This window comes from Protopterus annectens, chromosome 1.part1, assembly GCF_019279795.1.
Source record: "Protopterus annectens isolate FY-2018-M chromosome 1.part1, PAN1.0, whole genome shotgun sequence".
Taxonomy (NCBI): Eukaryota; Metazoa; Chordata; order Ceratodontiformes; family Protopteridae; genus Protopterus; species Protopterus annectens.
The window spans coordinates 1,715,550,087-1,715,571,659 of NC_056726.1; the positions used below are offsets into that span (position 1 = coordinate 1,715,550,087).

General features: G+C 37.1%; 1 protein-coding gene across 2 annotated transcripts in view; it reads right to left on the minus strand.

Annotated features, from left to right (window-relative positions):
• Positions 1 to 21,573, minus strand: part of ZNF683 (zinc finger protein 683) — a 72,968-nt gene that overhangs the window by 21,320 nt on the left and 30,075 nt on the right. For both annotated transcript variants that reach the window (XM_044084082.1, XM_044084090.1), the window contains exon 3: positions 4,497 to 5,542. In XM_044084082.1, the coding sequence (XP_043940017.1) occupies positions 4,497 to 5,542 (1,046 nt within the window). The remainder of the gene's footprint in view (positions 1 to 4,496; positions 5,543 to 21,573) is intronic.

A 21,573-nucleotide genomic window follows, 5' to 3' on the forward strand; every position in this document is an offset into this window, starting at 1 on the left:
AAGTACCAGATGTGACTCTAAGTACATGAGTTCTCTTAGACAAAACAGTTATCTATCCACCATGGATGAAAGGATTTATATTCGGATTTACATGTCTGTCAATAATACCGCCATTGTTTTCAGTGTCAAAGGCCTTAGCCATGTCCAGACATGCTGTATGCACTGCATAACCACCATCAATTGTTTCAGTTACTTTTTTAGAGAAACTAAATTAGGTTAAAGAGACAGGACCTTCCTTGGACAAAGCTGACTTGATAAGAGAACAGGGTTAAGAGATTTTCAATGTCCAGATTAATGAGGTCTGAGATAATATGTTTTATAAGTTTACATATGAGACTAGTGAGACTAATGAATTTATAGTTACCCAGGGTCTGTGGTTGACTATCCCTTTGTAATGGCATTACAATGGCTGTTTTGTAGGCTTGAAGGATGTCGCCAGTAGAAAGGATTGCTCTATTACTGTGGTAGTCACAAGTACAAAAAAAAAAAAAAAAAGTGTAAAAGTGACTGAAATATATAGGGTCAATAAGGGAATCAGTCACAAGTGGCAAATTTAAACCAAACAACTTTAACCAGAAGATAAATGTGGTCTCTGCCTAAGGAGCAGAAACAACAAGAAGCAGATAGTCTAACACAATAGATGCTCATGCAGTAACTAACAGCTACAGATAATCTGGGTAGTATTAAATTACATAGCTGTAAAGTAAATAGATTAAGTACAGTATCAGCATAGCAGTTAGCTAAGTAATAAAAGTATATTATATGGGTAACCCTGTAGTCTGTAGTGCAATACTACAGAGCTGTTGTTGTTGTGTCTTTCGGCTTATCCTGGTTAGGGGTCACCACAGCGAAACTCCGGTCCGCTAATGTTTGGTAGTGGATTTTTACGTGCAGAGTTACCAGCCCTGATGCACAACCTTCAACGAAGGCACGCCCATTCATGCATGCCTCCACACAGAAGACGCTCTAGCTGAGAATCGAACGTGACAACATCTTGCTGTGAGGTGACAATGCTACTGCAGCACCACTACCGCGGAATAGCTTTAAATACCCTAACACTGCAGTAATCAGTGACAAGCATAAATGCAGCAACATCAGAGATCAAAAAGTGCAATTAGTTACTTAAACTAAATGTTAAGAAATGCATAATTGTACCCTTTGTGAAACCAACCATCCCAGTTAATTACAATGTTGATAATACGCCTCTAAGAATCAACCCAGTGGTCAGGGATCTGAGTATGCAGACAGACAGTAGATGTGGTCACAGTGATAAAGAAATCCTTTTATGTTGTGCAACTTATAAGTAAGGGCATGACATCTAAATCCAAAGAGGTCATTATCCCACGGTACTCTGTCCTTATCAGATCAATCATAGAGTACAGTGCTTCCTTTGATGCATACCTGACCACGCATATGCAGCAGCTACAGTGACATCAGAGATCCCTTACAAAAAATGCAAGATGTAACAAACCTGCCTTATGCAGAGTCCCTTAAAGCCCTTTCCTGGTTCTCAGTCTCCTACAGACTACTGAGTGGTGGTCTATGCTTGGCTTACAAGGCATCTGCAAACCCCACACTTATGAATCTACTGCATATTCATAAGTCAAACACTACCAAAAGTACAAGGTTTAGGGGCCTGAATTTTGTCTGTGACCTAAACAGAATAAGCTGAGAGACAGATACATGTCCTAGAAACTGCCCTTCATATGGAACAGACTTCCCATCCATGGGAAGCTGAGTTCATCTATTACCCAGTTTAAGTACAATCTAGACCAACGGATGAGGAATAAGAAATTTAGACTGCGCTTGGCACCCATGTCCCTTATGGACAGAGGTAGCTTATAAATGTCTGGCCCTCAATGTCCTATTTGGATACAGGACATCATTATTCTTTCGGGAAAACTTGTCTAGGATTAGAAAAATACCCCCCCCCCCCCACACACACACACACACACACACATTGTTAGCCTAGTAACAATCTAAGAATCTATGAATATAGTCAGATAATAGTTGTGTCTTTCAGCTTTTCCCGATTAGGGGTCGCCACAGCGGAACTCAGGTCCGCTAATAATTGGTAGTTGATTTTTACGTGCCGAGTTACTAGCCCTGACGCACAACTTTCAATGAAGGTACGCCCATTCGCGCATGTCTCCACGCAGAAGACGCTCTAGCTGAGAATCAAACCAGAGTCTTACTGTGAGACGACAATGCTACCGCAGCACCACCACCGCGGGTATATGAATATAGTCAGATAATAATTTAATTTATTGTTTTATATACCTAGTGTCTGTATCAGACAACACTGCAGCGTTATCTTACATATTGCCAGTAGCGAGCAAAGGAGACAAAGATACAATGTGCAGTATTTAAACTACAGAACAAATGGTACAAAAGTAAACAACAGTAGAATTCAGAGGCACAATAGTGCAATACTATTTAAACTCAATAAGACAACAGGCAGTAGAACAAAAATGTTAACTTCAGCGGTGTCCACAAGAAGTACAGTTAATAAGTTAATAAGCTAGAAAAAAGACAATGATTTCACTCTATGAAATAAATCACTAGTAATTAAATCATAGTGGCACAACTATGTTGCAACAAAGAAGGTTGAATATTATACTTCCAGCAGCTGTTTTAGTGAATTAATATGTAGGAAACTTATGGAGATGCTGAAGGTTGGGAGGTGTTTTTGATTCAGAGGCAACGTTTTGCCACACTGATTCTTAACAAGAACTAATTTACTGAGGCCACATCATGGAATTATAATGAGGAATGAATCCTGAGGCTGCGGTCACTCATTGGAATATAATAACGAGAGTCTGGGCTCCAAACTAAGCAAGTATTGAATGGCTATTCATATTATTCATCTTAATATTTGGTGGGGGACAACTAATCTAATGAGAAAAAAAAATAAGGATTACTGACTTGCAATACACACATTAGGCAAAGGGAACAAAGATCATTCACATTCATGTGGGGAACAGAATCATGTTGACCTACTGAAGCCACGAAAATATCTTACTGAAAGGCACTTTTAGAGACTCTAAAACTTTTTTTTTTTACAAGGACCAGGACTCTGTCTGTTCCTATGTAATGGGTTTACCACCCATATCGCCAGACTTTATGCAAGTGCCAACTTCCTGGTCACAAAACAGTCGGGTAAATGAAAAAATCACTGGTGATGAAGGTTGTTTTCAGTGAATTTGCTTCATGGTATCAACACTTCTTTAAAGAATGTCAGAACAACTGACATGCTCTCATGGGAAGTAGGACAGCCTTAAAATGAAAATACTAATAGAAATAAGAAGGTATATAATAATAACAACAATAAACATGTACTGTGATGCCCACAGTAAGAAACAGGAAAGAGAACACTACAGATAAAGACAGCATGTTAGGCCATGTGAGATTTGAATCAAATGTTAAATGAATAAAGGACATTTTAATTGATAGTTTATGGTGAAAATATCATCAGTTAGAATCCTTGTAAACTCCTGGTTTAATGTAATCTTCAACAGACATTTTTAATGGTATTATTGTTCCTTTGACTAAATTGGTTCCATATCAGAGTTTATTGACTCATTCTAAGGACTTTCTTGGGATTGTACCTTATACATGTAGTGCTCAAAAGTGAGTGAAAAGAGCCTGCTTCATGGAAGTATGTTTAAATTTGTATCTCATTTCTTCAATATATTTCTGACAGACTATTATAAGTATGGCACCTGATCATCGTGGTTGTCTGCCTTGTCAAGAATTAGCTTGATCAGATGCAGTTAATTGATAAAAAAATATCATAAATAAGGTTATAATATGATTTGTGAAGTCATATCACAACAGCACTTTTATTGTAGTATAAAGGTATTGGTAAGAAAAGGGAATGTGTTGGATCTGCAAACTTCACTAGTTACAATGCAGTCTTCCACATAAATGTCTGCTTATTAAAATTTCAAGACTAGCATTTCTTAAACTTATGATGCACTTCACACATCTAGGAATTACTGGATATACACTCTCTGTAGACACATATGCCACATGTAGAATACTAAATTCAAATCAGGGTAAGCAGGTTTCCATGCACCTATCCTACAAAAGCAAGCTGAATAATTACTTTTTAGCATTCTAGTGTGTGTATATGTAATTATTCTCATCCTAGCAACTATTAGTAAATGATTTACAATATTATATAGGTTATATTACCAGTGCACCTACATCTTATGCTACAAAACTGGTTGAAAGACAACAATTAAAACACATAGTTGCAACACAAAATTAAAGTACAAGCATCTGTGTAGTTGCTATAAATAGAACAGTCAAGCATGTGAAAGTTAAACAGGAATCAGTTATGATATTACTGACAAAAGCAGCTTTTACATATAATAGTTGAGTGTTTAAAAAGGTAACTAGGTATTAATTAGTTTTTATTTTTATGTAACTTGCAAAAGTATTTTCTGTCACATCACTGCTCATCATAGAAAAGCGTAGCCAAGTTTTCTTACTTTGAGATTAGAAAGCTGTCCAAATGTCTTAAAGCATATGTTGCATTCATATTTGAACTTTCCATTTTGCTTTTTCAGTGGATAAGGGATTGATTTATAACCAAGGAGAGGTTTGGAATGAGTGTCCTTTGACTTGCTGAGGTTGATGACTTCATTATGGCTTGAAAAACAAGAGGTAGATTTTGATTGTCGTATGTCACCTAGATCGCATGTTCTGTTCTGTGATCTTGTCGTCAGGTCTGGATTTTGAACTGTGACTGAAAAGGCACTGGATGGTGCAGGTATCACAACATCATGAGACTGATGAAGAAGGGGAGACTTTTCTGTAGGTAAAAATATGGGGAAAACTGTCCCAGACATCAGTGCATAAGGAGAACCAGTATGGGCTAAAATCTTACTGTAGCATTGGGGTATCCCAGAAGAGAGTCCTGTGCTATTAACAGTACTTGTACCAGATACAGCTGAAAATGCAGATAATCCAGAAGGGTGTGGAGGAAGAAAAAGCCTAGAACAGTGGGGAGCAAAAGGTGTGCATGCATAAATGTAGGGCTGGGGGGTAGGACTACTGGAAGGGTACATGGGACAAGACCGAGTGGGGAACAGTTCATTCAAGTGGATAGGGAGTCCTTTGTAGGATGAGGCATCTGTATTAAAAGAGCAGCAGTTTTCATCTCTATGGATGTTGTCTAGACTTGCTGCTCTTTCATTATGATTACTTTGGTTAGAAATGCTTGTTCTGTTTTCTATGGACTTGTGATCAGGAACCAAATCATCCAAGCATCTCTCTGTAGAAGCAGTTTTGATTTCTGCGTGAGAATGCAGTTTTGGGCTGAAATCCAAAATCTGGTTGGCTTGAATCAGGTGAGGTGCTCCACTGTCCACCTTTTCTACATCAATTTTTTCATCTTCTTCATCAACAGTATTTGTGATTACACTTCCCTGTTTTAGAACATCAATTGGTTGTTTGTCTTTGTGAGGTAGTTTTGTGTGAGGTAGTTTTGTGTTGTCTTCAAAATCAGCGTTCCTAATTTCCTTGGGTGCCTTTTCTGTAAAAAAAAAAGGGACAAAAATATAAGTATCACTGTTACAGGGATACAGAGGCAAGAAAAGTAATATAAATCAATCGCTCTAGAAATACCTTATAATGCATTATTACGTAATATCTGTACTATTACTCAATGCATATTATGTTTTGATGGAATAGATGCTACTCAATCCACATTTGATGAAACTACTAGTATTTCTACATATGTATCTATATTGTTACACATTTCACATGTGTGTTATGGTGGATTAGGCAATGACTGTCTATTAATATTCCAAAATGAGCACGCTGATTGGTCAGCCCAATCAGCATGTCCGATGTAAGTCCGAGCATATACCAATGGAAAAAGGTCCGGTGTCCTGGACTTTTTTTCCATTGGTATACACTAACTTTTAACTTTTTTTTTTTTTTTTATAAAAATTAAATAAATAAAAACTGAAATCTGGGCTCCGGACATAGCAGGAAGTCCTTGTATTTCCTCTATTCTGTCTCTTTCCAACCCCTAAACTGTCTGAAACATTTTTTTCTTATTTAAAAAAAAAGAAAAGAAAAATGGAACAATGGAGAAATGTTTTTCTCCGTTGCTTCCTTTCAAAAGCACTGATGTACTGGGTCTGCATGGGAACGCAAGTCCCATATGCATGTGGGAACACAAGTCCCATATGCATGTGCAGTACATCAAAAAATGCAACAGGATATGTACCAGCCATGGAAGGACAGCATGGCGTCATTACACAAGGACATTATTTAAGAAAAGTAAGTATTTTTTTCTTAAATAATGTCATTGTATAATAGCAATTACTGACTCTGTGGTGTGGTATATTAAGATTTACCCACGGTTGGCTTTATTTAATCGCTCGGGCTTCGCCCTCATGATTAAACCACACCAGCTGTGGGTAAATCTTAATATACCACACCAATGTCATCAGTTATTGCTTAAGTAGATCATATTAGGTACACCTATGATTGAAATGAGAGTGGTTCAATGGCACAGTGTATAACACTGTCAACTCATGGCAAGAAGTCTTCTGATTCATTTCACACTGGGGTCACTATCTGACAAGTCTGTATGTCCTACCTATATTCATATGGGTTTTCTCTAAGCACTTTGGTTTCATTCATAAATTCCAAACATATACAGTAGATATACTGGCAACTTTAATCTAATTCATATGTGTTGTGTGTGTGTGTGAGCGTGTGCATGTATGTAACAGTAGACATGCCTACTAATTCCAGTCTCCCTTGCCTAGTAAACCTTGTGAGTCATAATATCTGTTCATGGGATTCCTAACAGAGTTGGTTACTACTTGTAAGCATGTATGGATGGCTGGATGGATGGATAAATGGATGGATGGATAGATGAATGCATGGATGATGAAAGTAGTTCCTAGCGTCTAATGCATTGTTCCATTGTAAAGTGTTACCATACTTGTTTACTTTAAATCATGTGTTACATAACACATAACTATTTGGTGTCTGTATAGACATAACAACTGCCAGCTGTCCCACAGCATGTCATTAGCAGTCAAAACCCACAGAATGTCTTACTTTTTTAATCATTTTTTTTAATAAAAGACAGTTGAGATTAACAACTCTTCATAAATATGACAATGGTTGCAAGTTAAACAGATCTTATTTATATAGTTGATTTTATTGCAAAAGTGGAAAAAAGACTTTTGTTTACAATCCAAGTGTCACAGTAGAAAGCATAATATGATAAAAGAAGTGTTCTGTGCTCTCTGCACTGCTGTAAGCTTGCATTAATACAGTAAGGCCACAATGAAGGTGAATAGAGGAAGTGCCAAACAAGAACAATGCCAAAGCAAAGTTGTTTGCTGAGCTATTTTCAAGGTAGTGTAGATCTATATTTAAATAACATTGTCTCTAAGAGGCTGCATATCATTGCTTATTCAGCGTAACCACATTGGATATAAGCAGTCATCCTCAATCGGACATTTCTAACAATGAATGTGCATTTTAGGTAAAGCCGAAGGCACAAGGACACTGCAAGAAATATATTCTCACTACTAAACTCTGTAGATGAGTGTACAAATGTTTCCTGGTTTATGCTATTTGGGCTGTTGCTCAGCAGAATCTGTAAACTTAATGGTAACACGATAATGCCTTTGCGATGAAACCTGAAAGGTAATTTGCACTTACTGCTATGAAAGCATCATATATTGCAACACTATGTTTATAACAGATGTATTTGTTGTACAGTACAAATATTGAGTAAAACAGAACAGTTTCCAGCTGCTGCAGCAAAAGTCAAAAATGGGCAAGCAGTGTCCTTAGAATATCGAGGATGTCTACATTCTATAGAACCTATAAGCCAGTTTTAGAAGCCAGAACAAAGCAAAGTGAAAAAATATTCAGTTAGGAAGCATCAACACGTTCTACAATTTGTGACTTTCATCATTATTAGACTGACTGCACTGTTGATTTTTTCAGTATTTTATTTGTATTTGCATTCTGTTTTGGTATATATTCCTTGTAGCTACCTCTGCAAAGCTTCTTTACTCACTATCCCCATTTTCTTCACTAACCCCAAAAGATAATACGTTTTTGAAAGACAAAGTCACTTCCTAATACCATCTACCTCTGTGCAAGTGATGAGCTAGCTGCCTTCTATTGGATTAATGTTCACCAAATGAAAGTAGTGGCATCTACATAAAATAAGCATTACAAATTTACAACTCCAACACAGTGGCTATCATGGTTGGGGAGAACACCAGGTAACTACACACTTGCTGGGGTGCTATTTTGAGCATGATGCTCAGTAGCTCTCAGTGTTGATGGTTCAAGCCTACCTTGTGGAATTTGTAATGCAACCAGACCATTATGAAAGCTATCCTACGAAAAAACAAAGTTCCATAAAATAGCTCCTTACACAAAAGTCAGATTAATAAAATTTCATATAGTCTGTTGAATGCATGTCACCAATGTTTAGCTGCCATCACACAATCTCTACTTATCTAAAATGGAAATAAGAGGGGGAGTTACTGCTGTTGTTTTCTGTGGCAAAGGTGTTGGGTCTGAATATTTTTTTTGCATTTGGGAGTTGGCATAATTGTTAAGATGTTTACCTTACAATGTACTGAGTTTGATTCTCTGAGGGGAAATTGGATAGGCTAAAAATGGCCCACAAGGGCAACTAGCCTAGTACTTACCAATGAACCTATAAGATGTTAAATGTATCAACTACAATACACACATGATGTTTCTTTTGCGCATCAATGCCATGATCTGTCAGTGCAATGAAACCAAAAGAGATATCTGTGGTATTCAAGAGAATGACTGAGATTCCAAGTCTTTTTAATTTTTTGTATTTCTCAATTAATAATAACATTTGTGCACATGATATTTTTGCTGCGGCAGTGGGTAGACTAAATAATGTTGTTTATTAACAAGATGCTATGCCCAGGAATAAACTGTATGAAAGAAAAAACAATACTGCATTGAAGGAAAATACAAGGCAAACTTCACAGCAGAGTTTTAATAAAATAAAAATAATTTTAAAATATTGTAAGATGAAATGTTCAAATTGACAAGATTCATAAGGAGCATTGGGAGGTATTTCAGATAAATTTTTTTTATTTTTTATTTATTTATTGATATTAGTTAACCGGGTTAGTCCACAGTCCTTTTTCAGTGAGGGCCCGAGGAGAAGAGATCCAAATAGTACAAGTAACGAGTAATCATATGACAGAGTTATAACTAAACTAAAAATGATAAAATTACAATTTGTCTAAAAGTTGTAACAACATGCTAGAAATGATCAATATATTGAACATAATATAGCACAAAGTTACATACAATAGTAAGCAGAATACAGAAAATATTGATACGTTTGCAAAACAAAAAGAACAAATATATTATAAATATAGATATACAGGAGATAATCCCAAGGCTCCAGGGCTACAGCTCTGGAAGCTGTAAGAACTATTGACTACTAGGAGACTTTTTAGAGGCAGAGGTACAGAGAGGAGGTAGAAATGGTTGCTGCAGTAGTATTAGAGGAGGGGAGATGGATTAAGTTGGGTCATTGCATAAGCATGTCCATGATATATGGAGAGTATCTTTTAGTGTTGTTTTGAAAGAGTTAGGGTTAGAGATCTAATACTGAGTGATAGTTTATTCCAAGTAATAAATGTGTATCATCTTGTACTGTATTCTAAAGTCAAAGTAATTCCACGCCCATTAAAAATAATTCAAAGATTCACAAATGCAAATATCTAAATATCATAGAACTAGAGAATAATTGAACTCTATCTGTTTGCTAGTACTGTGCAGAATATTTAGAAACATATGTGCTTATATTGATGTACTTACGGGTGACTTTCATTCATCCATCAATGACTTCAACTGAAAATTAAGAAAGTTTGAAAAATAATCAAAGCTGACCTATCTAAAAAAGTAAAAAGGACAAAAATACAAAAATAAATGACAATAAGTGAGTAAGGGAATATTTCATTAGAAATATGGAACTGTGTAGTCTTTACAGATTTTGTACATCGGTAATTAAGAATAATATAGGAAGAGAGAGAATGCCTTAATAGGAATATCAAATTCTGTGTTGCATGCATGATTTGTACTTTAAATTAAGAAAATTCTTTAACAGAAATGTGAAACATTGCATTTCCTACAAATATTACAATTTTACAATTCAGTAGTATTATAGCAATAACCCATACCTGGGTATGGGTAATGCTGGATTTACCCACGGTTGGTGAGGTTTGGTCACAAGGGCGAAGCCCGAGTGGTCAAACAAAGACAATCGTGGGTAAATCCAGCATTACCCACACCCAGAAGTGGGCTATTGCTATTATACAATGACATTATTTAAGAAAAAAAAAATTAGTTTTCTTAAATAATGGCATTGTATAATGCCTCCTTGCTGCCCTTCCGCAGCTACCTGGTATTCTGCGCCAGTTCTGATGTACTGCTCATGTGTATGCTTATGCAGTACATCAGAGCTGTGGGTGGAAGCAATGGAGAAAGCAAGATCTCCATTGCTTTTTACAAATTGTCTTGCTATGTTAAAGAAGTTCAACATAGCGAGACAGCTTTAAAAAAGGCAACGGAGAAAGCAAGATCTCTGTTGCTTTTTTTAAAGCTGTCTCCCTATGTTAAATGGGTTTAACATAGCGAGACAGCTTTAAAAAAAGCAACAGAGATACTCTGTTGCTTTTTTTAAAGCTGTCTCTTTATGTTAAACTCCTTTAACATAGCGAGACAGTGTGTAAAAAAAGACTTATACTAATGGAAAAAGTCCGGGCGACCAGACCTTTTTCCATTAGTGTAACTCTGATTTACAATGTGCACGCTGACCAATCAGCGTGCACGTTTTGGAATATTAATGGGGGGGGTCATTGTATAATAAGGCATAATACATGAATAAAAGAATAACTTAACAGAAATATAGTTAATTGCATTTTCTACAGACTTAATAAGTAACAAGGAATAAAAAGATATATGAGAGAATACCTTAACAGAAGTATGGAACACTTTATCCCCTATAGACTTTATACTGCATTAGTAACATGGAATAATACAAGAAGAATTTGAATAGCTTAACAGATATTGTAGAACATTATATTACATAAAGACTTCATAAAGACGTCATATATTAGTATTAGTAAGAAATAATACTGAAAGTAAGATAATAGCTTAATAAGAATAAGGAATGTTGTATTGCATACAGACTCCACTTTAACGGGATTAAGGAATAATGCAGAAATGTAGAAAATTGCTTAAAAGAAATGAGAAACATTGCCTCTCCTACATATGTCACATTTCCGTAGTAATAACAAGGTATGATAAATGAATCTTCAGATATCAGAAGCAGCAAGAGCTGTGAAAGTGCTTATGTTGTTTTAAAATAAAAGATTGTTAGTTTTATGCTGAGAGGCTGGTGTCATCTCATTATTCTACTTTTTTGGACTGCTTTATTCTGGTTTATTTGCTTGGTGAGACATTTACACAGCACAGTTTGGTCGTTTTTTCCTGTTGGTTATTTCTCATAAACAGCTCCAGAAACTGTATAACTAAGGTAAACCTATGATAACTGGCATAAAGACAGACAGGGATTTTTCAGGGTAACCAAATGTATTTAATATATAGAAATGTAATTTTATATGTGATATAATACAGTACCTCATCAATATTCTGTTGGGCAATCTGACTTATATTCACATAATATTCATAATAATGTAAAATTTAAGTGACAAAAGGAAATCCTACAGCCCTAATCTGCACTAATGCCAAAGGATAGACTGTCAGTTTCAATACTTGGACAGTGAATTAGCTATTGTGTAACTGTTGTATGGTCCATTGTTTGTGACTGATCTCTGGTTTTCCTTTCTGGAGTTGGCAGCCTCCATTGGTGGATTTTTTGGTTATTAGTAGATAACTGTTGTACAGCGTTATCATGCTTCAGTTTTCCTCAAACAGACTAAAATTAAATTAAATGATTTGACATGTTAACAAAGGTAGCGCTGCTCATCTAATTTTGCCTGTGTGTCTATAGATTTAAGTATGTCGTCCATAACTTTAATGAAAGCCAGGTTAGTCCTCAGCCTTGCATTGAACCATGCTGGGCATATGCCAATATATCACAGCTTGACAAAATTAGTCTATGAAATTTGTGCAGCTATTTGCCTTTGTATACTGATATTAGATCACCAGCACTTGAAAAGTTACTAATTACTAACAGAAGGCATGAGTTACTCTCAAGAAAAAATGGGGGGGGGTAGTAAAGGGAAGCGTAAAGTTTAATGAATTGTTGAATGTACAAATAAAATACAGGCTATAAGCTTCATAGTAGGTTATGTTTCATTTGTGTTTATTAAATTTGTTAATACATCATTTCGTTTTCCAACCTTCCCAACATAATATGACATTTTTATGCAAAACCTGTATTATTATGTCAGTTTAGATTAGTGCATGCTGTCAAACTCAAGTCATTGTGTTCCAGAGTATGTAAGACAAAAAATGTGGGGAAAAAAAAAACAGTTAACCAGTAATTATCTTTTAAAAATAAGTCATAAAATGATGGATAATGGCATATTGACACAAGCTTAGCAAAGGAGTGCATATCCTCAAACACTGCTCTGGGACCCACTTATCTAAAACTGACCCTGCTTATGTGCATGTGGACACATTGTAGCCATTACTTCTTTAATTTGTCTCACAATCAACCTTTAGACATGCAAAAGATGTTATAATCTGTCTGGGGGCATTGCATCTAACCCCTTGCTGTCACCACACTTTTATGTAACTAGCCATAATGTTGCTACTTCTTCACAATCTCTAACTATCTGGCTATCATCTATCCCTCTCCACTAGTATCTCTATCTCCCTTATGCCTGGACCTCCTCAATTCTCATTCATAATTTGTAAGAATCTTCATCCTATAATTACTTCACTGCCTCCTACTCAATATCTCTTTCTAGCTGATTCCATTTGAAAGTTACTAGACTCTTATAAGTTTGATATTAACTAATGTTTTATTGTATTCTTCATTTAACTGCCATGTTTTCATTAACGGTCATATCATTACAATTTTAGGTATGTTCATTTACTATTCTATGTATGTACATTTATTATTTTTTTAATTAACTGTCACGTCATTGTATGTATGTTCATTTATTGTTAATTTTGTATAACTGCCTTCCAAACACTCGATCCCACACAGTTTGGTTTCATCAAAGGGAGGTCATACCTGTTTAATTTGGTTGACTTCTTTGAGACAGTCACCAAAGCCATGGATGAGGGGAAGTGCATGCTTCCTACCTTAACCTGGCCAAAGCCTTTGACAGTATTCCCCACATGGGTATAATAGATAAACTCTCTCAACTAGGCATTAATTCATATGTTACCAGATGGGTAGCAAACTGGCTCACTGATAGAACCCAGCCTAATCAAAATAGGGGAAGCCACCTCAAGCAGTAGACCTGTAATGAGCGGTGCACCCCAGGGATTGGTCTTGGTGCCTGTATTGCTTGGGATATACTTTTCTGAGGTGCAGGCCAAAACCAGTAGGCTATGGCTGACCAGATTTGCAGATGACTGCAAGCTGGGTGTTGTCAACAATTCTCCTAGTGATGTAGACATCTTCCAAGAGGTTCTCACCCAAACAAATGACTGGTGCCAGAAACATGGCTTCAAACTGAATGCCAAAAATGCATCATCATACCCTTTGGGGAGAGTGATTTCCCCGCAAATTATCACATTAATAACAGGGTTCTAAGCATGCGATCAGTCGCGAGGGACTTGGACTCCCAGATTGATAGCAAACTGACTTATGACCACCACATTGCCTGCGTGGGCACCCAGATTGATAACAAACTGACTTTTGATCACCACATTGCCTCCGTTGTACGGAAAGCATTCTACATGGCCCACCTCATTAGTAAGGGTATCTCATCCAAGGATAAGGATTTCATAACATCCCTGTATTCTTCCCTTATAAGACCCATTACTGAGTACAATGCCCCATTCGACGTGTACCTCATAAAGCACATTCAACAGCTGGAGAGACCACAGAGGTTCCTCACCAGGAAAATTCTGTCCGTCAAGCATCTACTGTACACAGATAGGCCCTGTCCCTCTACTCAGTCTAATACAGACTCTTCAGAGGTGACCTCTGTCTGGCATACAAAAAATTCTCAGACCCTGCCTTGATGGGACTGCTGCAAATCTGCAAGTCAAGCTCCACTCGAGTAACCCGCACTCGTGACTTCAACCGAATGGTCTGTGACATCAATAAGACTTGTTGGCAGGACAGATTTGTGTCCCAGAGACTCCTCCTTCTGTGGAATAGACTCCCTCTCCATGTCAAGCAGAGTACCTCATTAACCCTTTTTATAAGTGCAACCTGGATAACTGGATGGGGAACAGAAAATACACCCCTAGTATTCTACCTGTGTCCCTGCTGGACAGGGGCATTGGGTGCTGACTTGTCTGAACACAGGCTAAATTCTTGGCTAGGCTTGTAAGGGCTTCAGGGCCAATAGCCTAGTAATGTCCTATGATCCAATTATACTCATTCTGAAAAATAGAGCATTTCTACCCAGACCTCCACTAAAATAGGACTTGTGCCCAGTCTGACCTTCCTGGTAAACAAAAGTTATAAATAAATTATACTGTCTTTGAGAAATGGGTTGGTAGACAATATTACAGACAATTATTGTTTTTTGTTTCTTCATAAATATCTGTTGCATATGCATGCAGCTATCTACTGGGGATAAGAAGAAGTAGGAATACTGTGTAGATGCACCTGACAACAGCAAGTTGAAATGTATCACAGTAACCATTTTTTTTTCATGTTTATCCCAGTGTAATTAACATCTGAGCAGTGCACAGAAGGGAGCTGTCTTCTATGGATGGGCATGTGTGAGGAAGCATGCTGTGTAGATGTATGGCAACAGCAACTTGAAATATGTGACTGTGGCCATTTGTTCTTTGACTTTCACTTTCCTCTGAATCTGACATTGGATTGGTGTAAAGAAGTTGCCTAACCTTTTGGAGATAGGAACAGGGAGATGAGCACTGTTACTTGATGTGACTTTGAACATTAAGCCTTAGACACAACTTGGGTCTTCTTTGAAAGAAAAAAATAAAGAAGACTGGATTTTTTTCCTTACTCATGATTTTTGTTCATGCTAGCATTTATTATTTTATTTTTTTTTATTTTTTATTTAACATTTGTTAACCAGGAAAGTCTGACTTGGAACGAGCCAATTTTCAGCGAAGGCCCAGGGAGAAACGCTCCGGATGCATGTCTTTGTAACGTGGGAGGAAATCAGAGCACCCAGAGGAAACCCACACAAACGAAGGGAGGACATGCAGACTCCACACAGAAGGCACCGCCAGCCAAGAATTGAACCAGAGAACCTCTTGCTGTGAGGCGACAATGCTGGAAAAAAAAAACAATGGGCTGGAAAAAAAGCTCATGGCTTTGTGGTGCAGGAGAATGAAGTCTTGATTGCAATCTGCATAACAAATGTTTAATTAGCAGCTAATGTAATGGAGGGGGCAAGGTGGTGGGTGGGATAAGATTGAGTGCCTTAGGTCAGATTACTCATCTTATGGGGAGGGACATGAAAGCAGCATTTATTCAGGTACACCGCCACAGTTAATTCCTAGTTGAGACTTGTAATATAACGGATGTGTCAGTTAGGAGAGGCAGGGCATTGCCTGAGGTGCATCTGGTGGTGGTGCAGACAATGCTATGCAGCACCCAGGTTTTTAATTTATTTATTACTATTTGATAGCTAGAGAGGCAGGCTAGTCTAGTTGCCCTTTTCAGCCACAATGTAGGCTCAAAGGAGCAAAAGTACAGAGTAGTAATATACCAGTACAGGAGTATTATGTTTCCTTACACAGCAGTATTTCACTTACAGAGGTAACTAAATTACAGAGTGGAGATTAACACTTACAATTTCAAATTTACAAAAAAATTTAATATTTATGGAAGAATTTATATACAGTAAGGTGGGTATATTCCAAGTTAATTGAAGTAGTCAGGAATGCATGTATGTGAGACAGTATCAATTTGTATATATTGCTTATCCAGTATCCCTAAAGCATGTGCATCTTGAATCTGTCACAAAATTTTCTTTCAGACATGTCCTAAATACAGTCAGTGTTTGCTGTTTCTTCATCTTTGGAGAGAGATGGTTCAGGGTAGAGGGACCAAGTCCTGGACAGTCTGTTTTCTCCAATAGTTATTTTGAACCTGGTCAGACATCCTTGTTTTCCTTACATGAGAAGGATTGATCTTTACTGATCAGTTTTACAATAAGGGCTAGGTATTGTTAACGTACAATTACTTTGAATAACATTGAATTGAACAGGTGGGTGGCTCTATTTTTTTTTCTGAAAGCCGGTCGAATCTTTTTAGAAGGTCTGGTGTGCATGGTCACTAGCTAACATTTTGTTTTGGGTCATTTGATGTGCGAGGTCTTCAGCTAACACTGTAACTCTACATATTTTGTTTTTGCTCATTTGAAAGCTGCTACTATTGGTTCCAGACTGCACGGTTAGTAAGGGAAAACTGAATTCAAATTTAAGAATAAGGACATTTCTGACTATTTTTTTTTTGTTGAACTGGAGGATAGAAGGTGTGACATTTTGTAGCTACATCTGAGAAAGTGCTTTAATGACTACCTTCTCCGTGTGTTTAGTAAAGGTCAAGGAGCAATGGAATGCCATGCCTAGGCATTTTTGTTCAGACGTTTTGCTTCCTTCATGTTATTGTTATCTATTGACAACCCGTTGGATAATGCACATGTGTCATAAGTGAAAAATACTTCCATGGTGGCTAAATTACACTGCTCCAGTTTGCCTCAACCTCCTCACCAACCCTGAGCATGATCAGAGAAACTCCAGGTGTGGAACAGTTATTTCAGTGGACCAAGTTGTCTAGAGAGGCACTGACAGCAGCTAATAGCCATCTGTGAGGGAGCCATTAATAAGCAAAAAAAGTTGGGAAAAACATTTAAAATGTACATAAAAAGCATCGAGATCTTCACTGCTTATGGCTTCATTTATTTATTTATTTTTATTTTTTTGTTCCCGTTTCTGACCTCCATTGTCTGTCTAGTGTCAACCCTCATACAACAAGTCAGACAATTTGCTCTCTGTAATTGGCCAAAGGATCAACTGCAAGGAGACATTATGGTCATCTGGGTGATTTGAGGCCTTTTGTGTTCATGTGTGTGTGTGTGTGTGTGTGTGTGTGTGTGTGTGTGTGTGTGTGTGTGTATGTGTGTGTGTGTGTGTGTGTGTGTGTGTCTCTGTATGTTTGTCTGCTTGTCTGTCTGTGCCTGTGTCTGTATCTGTGTGTTTTTTTCTTACCTTGGCTGTCATACCCAGTGAGGTGCAGGGGAGAAGCACATAATATGCTGTCTACAGAGGGCATCCCTCTCTTTCATAAAGAATGTTCCCCCAAGAAGCCTTGTCTCTTCCCACAGAGCATAAGCAATGGTTTCCTCTGTCTCAGTCAAAGAAATTACACCATGCAGAATATGTGTGGTGGCCCTTCCCACACCCCAAGGAAAGGTAAGTGGACCATGCCCCTTCATGCCTCCCCTTCTCTATCTAGTTTCTTGAGTGCCAGACTCACTAATCAAACAATGGTCACCTGAATCACAATCAGGGCTCCATCCCTCTGTGACATGGAATCAGGATTAACACCATTGCTTAATTATTTTCTAAACAGTTATTACAGAGCAGATTTGACTAGTTGGTGAGTGTTGAAAGATGGACGAACAAGCTGAAAAACAATACAAAGTATGAAAAATAAGAAATAACCAATCTGTCTGAACAATGTGGCAAAGCTAGGAAGGAGCAGGAATAGAGGTACATATAAAGGCAAAGATTCTGAGATTCTGGAAAGCAAACCCTGACAATGTGGGATAGCATCTGAGAAAAGATCTGTCTAGCCTAAAGGAAGGTAAAGTAGACCTAGTGTTGAAATACAACAAACTTGCCGTCATGGAACCACCAAATCTACATAATAAACAGATATGAGAAGCAAACGAGAGAAAAATGGCACTTTTGTGCTTAAATTATGAACCATTAAAATTAAGAACATAAGTACCATTCATGAAATGCAAGAAATTTCTGTAAAATAATAGAACAAAATCACTTAAAGAAGAAAATCAAGAAAAGCAGTCAGAAGGTATATAATCTTAAAACAAAAAAAATAACAATTTCAGCGAAAAGGATAATACAGAAAAAGACAAAACCAAGAAAAGTAAATAAAGAAATCAGATGTTAGATCCAGACAAGGATGTTGGCAAAGCATGGCTTCTAAATAAACAGGGGAAGGGAGATTTATGATGTCCAGTCAGTAAAAGTCACAGGAAATGGAGGCCAATTACAATTCTTTTCCAGAGTAAATATTCAAGAAGCAAATTTTACTGTCAAAGTTAGACAAGGTTATAGAGTCTGATTGTCTTTACCCAAGAATTATTACTCAATTTACCTCTAACTAATCATTTCTACCAATTTTGGAAGAAGGGTAACATTATTTCATATTTAAGGAGGATAGATATGATCCTCACTCAAATAATATAGGTTAAAACCTATTCACCTGTCAGATTGATCTTAGTTCTTGTTAAAATCATGGCATGGATGCTGAAAGAAAAAAAAATCACATACATAGAAGTTGGTGAGGGCCTGGACATGAGGCAGTGCAACTTCAGATCAGGATCTTTATAGACCCCCCCCCCCATGTATGAGCTCATTGACTGAATAAATCAGAATGTACCCATACATGTAAACATCTTATATTTCAGTGCAGCATTTCATACAATGGTGCAAATGAAAGTTTGTGAAAATTTTAAACAGCCTTGTGATTTACCGTAGATAGGCAACATGGGTACACCACAGGCAAAATAAAAGGGCAAACAGGGTAATTCTAAATAGAGGCCATTCAGATGAAAAAATGGTAAACTGGTGAGGCATTACAATGGTCACCACTTAGATGATTCCATTTTAGTGTCTTAAGTGGCACTGCCAAAGGTCTGAAAGGAATAGTATGCATTTCTGTTGTTAACCTAATGATATGCAGGAAGGTATACAAATGATGGAAAGGGACTTGACAAGCTCAAAGATGACCTTAAAAATGGTAACAGTGACCTGTGGAAGGAGTGCACAAGTGGAAGTGACAATGAAAACTAAAACAAAACTGTAGGTAATTATGTCTGACAGTAAGAAAGCCAACTTTCAAAGCAAAAAATAAAATGTTCTGTGTACTGACAAGGACATAAGAAGTAGCCAAAGCAGCAAGAACACATTATTATCCCCTCATACAGACAATCGGTAAGACCCGGAGTATTATACAGGCCTCATTTCTACAAGTGTCTAGACAAGACAGAGGTAGTTTGAAAGAAGACAGAAAATGGTGCAGGGATCTATACCAAAGGTCCTTGCCAGAAGTCATATAATGAAAGACAGTGCTACAGCTCAATCTGCATATTCTTAAAGGATGCTAAAAAACTGGGTATAGTGGTCTTTGAAAAGAAAACAAAAGTAACATTGATCATTGAAATTGCCACACCTAGTAACTACAGTGTCTTTTGTACAGAGAGACACAAAGCCATGTAAACATCAGGATTTGTAGGCAGAAATGAGAGCAATGTTAAAGAAAGATACCCAGACAGCCCCAATATTAGTAGGAGCAACGGGTCTTAGAAAAAATAATCTACAATTGTATTTAGATATGTTACCGATACATGTAAGCCCATATGAATTGCAGAAGGAGTCATTACTGGGCACATTGCAGGTGCTATGAAGAGTGTTTCTGGCTGACATTAAAGATTGAAATAATACTAATTTCATGAGCTTTAATCATATTTTGACTTAGGAATGGGGTCCGTTCCCATCATGGTATTAGTAACCCAAAAGACTTAAAGAAATTAAAAAAAGGAAGAAACCCATGCAAAGTAGTCCTTAATACCTTGCTAACAGAAAAAATTGCTGACTCTGAGTTCATTGATCAGGTGAGTTATACAAATATGGAATATTACATTATGATAAAATGATTTTGTTTGCCTATTTTTTGAGTTTGCACAGTCTTGGAGGATGCAGGGAGACTGGCACTTGCAAAAGCACTTTGATATTTTGTTTTATTCTATGTTTTAATGAACTAGTAATGTCAATGACTTCATTCTCAAATCCAGCTGTACTTTTGTTGATTTTTCACAGTGGACTTCACATGAAGGATAGGATTAGCCATGCTTAAGTATCTGAAAAACACAACTAAGCTTAAGCTCATAGGTTCATAGATAAGTACTAGGATCACTGCCCTTGTGGCCATTTTAAGCCTAGCTTATTTCCCCTTTTGTTCCCAAGTTAACCTATCACAGCTGATTAGATATTGGCTGTACCCATTCCTTGGTCAATAATTATATATTAATCTTAATGAGACTCACTGGGATCATACCATAGATAATTTGAGGGTACCCATGCATGGGATAAATCATTTAGGAGCTGCTTCTGTCCTTTAGTAGTACAGGGAGCAGTCCTGGGGTAAATTTTCTGTTTCCCATCCATTAGTTGCTACACATTTAAAGAAATGAGAAACATGAGATCAAGGGGGCACACTTGTCAATACAAGATGAAAGATCAATGAAGGATCTACACGGTGTTATTAGTAAAATGGAAGGGGTGAGGAGAAGAATGTTTGAGAAGTGACAACAACAGTATAACCATGAATGTATTCAAGAATGATGTGCAGTGTGAACACAATGCAAGTTTTATGTTCATAGATAAGTACTAGGCTAGCTGCCCATATGGGCATTTTAAGCCTAGCCAATTTTCCATCCAGTCATGAGAATCAAATCCTGTTTCTTGCATTTGTAAGGTAAATATCTTAACCATTATACCAACATCCTACCTTAAAGGAATGTGAACTTTCTTTATTTGGGACATTAGCTGTTAATACTACAGGAGGACTTCTGGGTAAAAGAAAAAGGAAGTTAAAAGTAAGTTAAGTACAATCTGAAAGTTATTCCAAAGTCAGGAAATCAACAAGCTATGCCACCAGATAGACCTTTCCTACACTTATGTTGCACTGTGCAGTGTTATCAGCAAAGAGTATAACACATAAGTGTCTTCGGTGGTGTGATATGTTAGACATATCCCTATAACAGAGTAGGCAGAGTAACTTATTTGTTTTTTTATAAATGGTTCAGTGCACTGATCACCACAAAACTATTTATAGATTTTTGGAGTGATTGGCTACAAATTTCAATTCAATCTGATGATGGTGTTCATTCAGGCTGCATTAGAAAGTGTCTCAAGCTGCATAAGTTATAAAGCATATAGGATATCCCTCAAAAAGGGCAACTTTATCATATTCAGATAGGGGCTCAGACTGGATGGTGATTAAATCTGAGCATCTACTGGGAAAGGATGAAATGCAGTTATTTGGAAGAATCTATCATCAGACTGCTACCTTAGCAATGTTTCTAGCTCTCTCAGGTAGACATAACATCCCAAATTTCTTTACATTTCTGC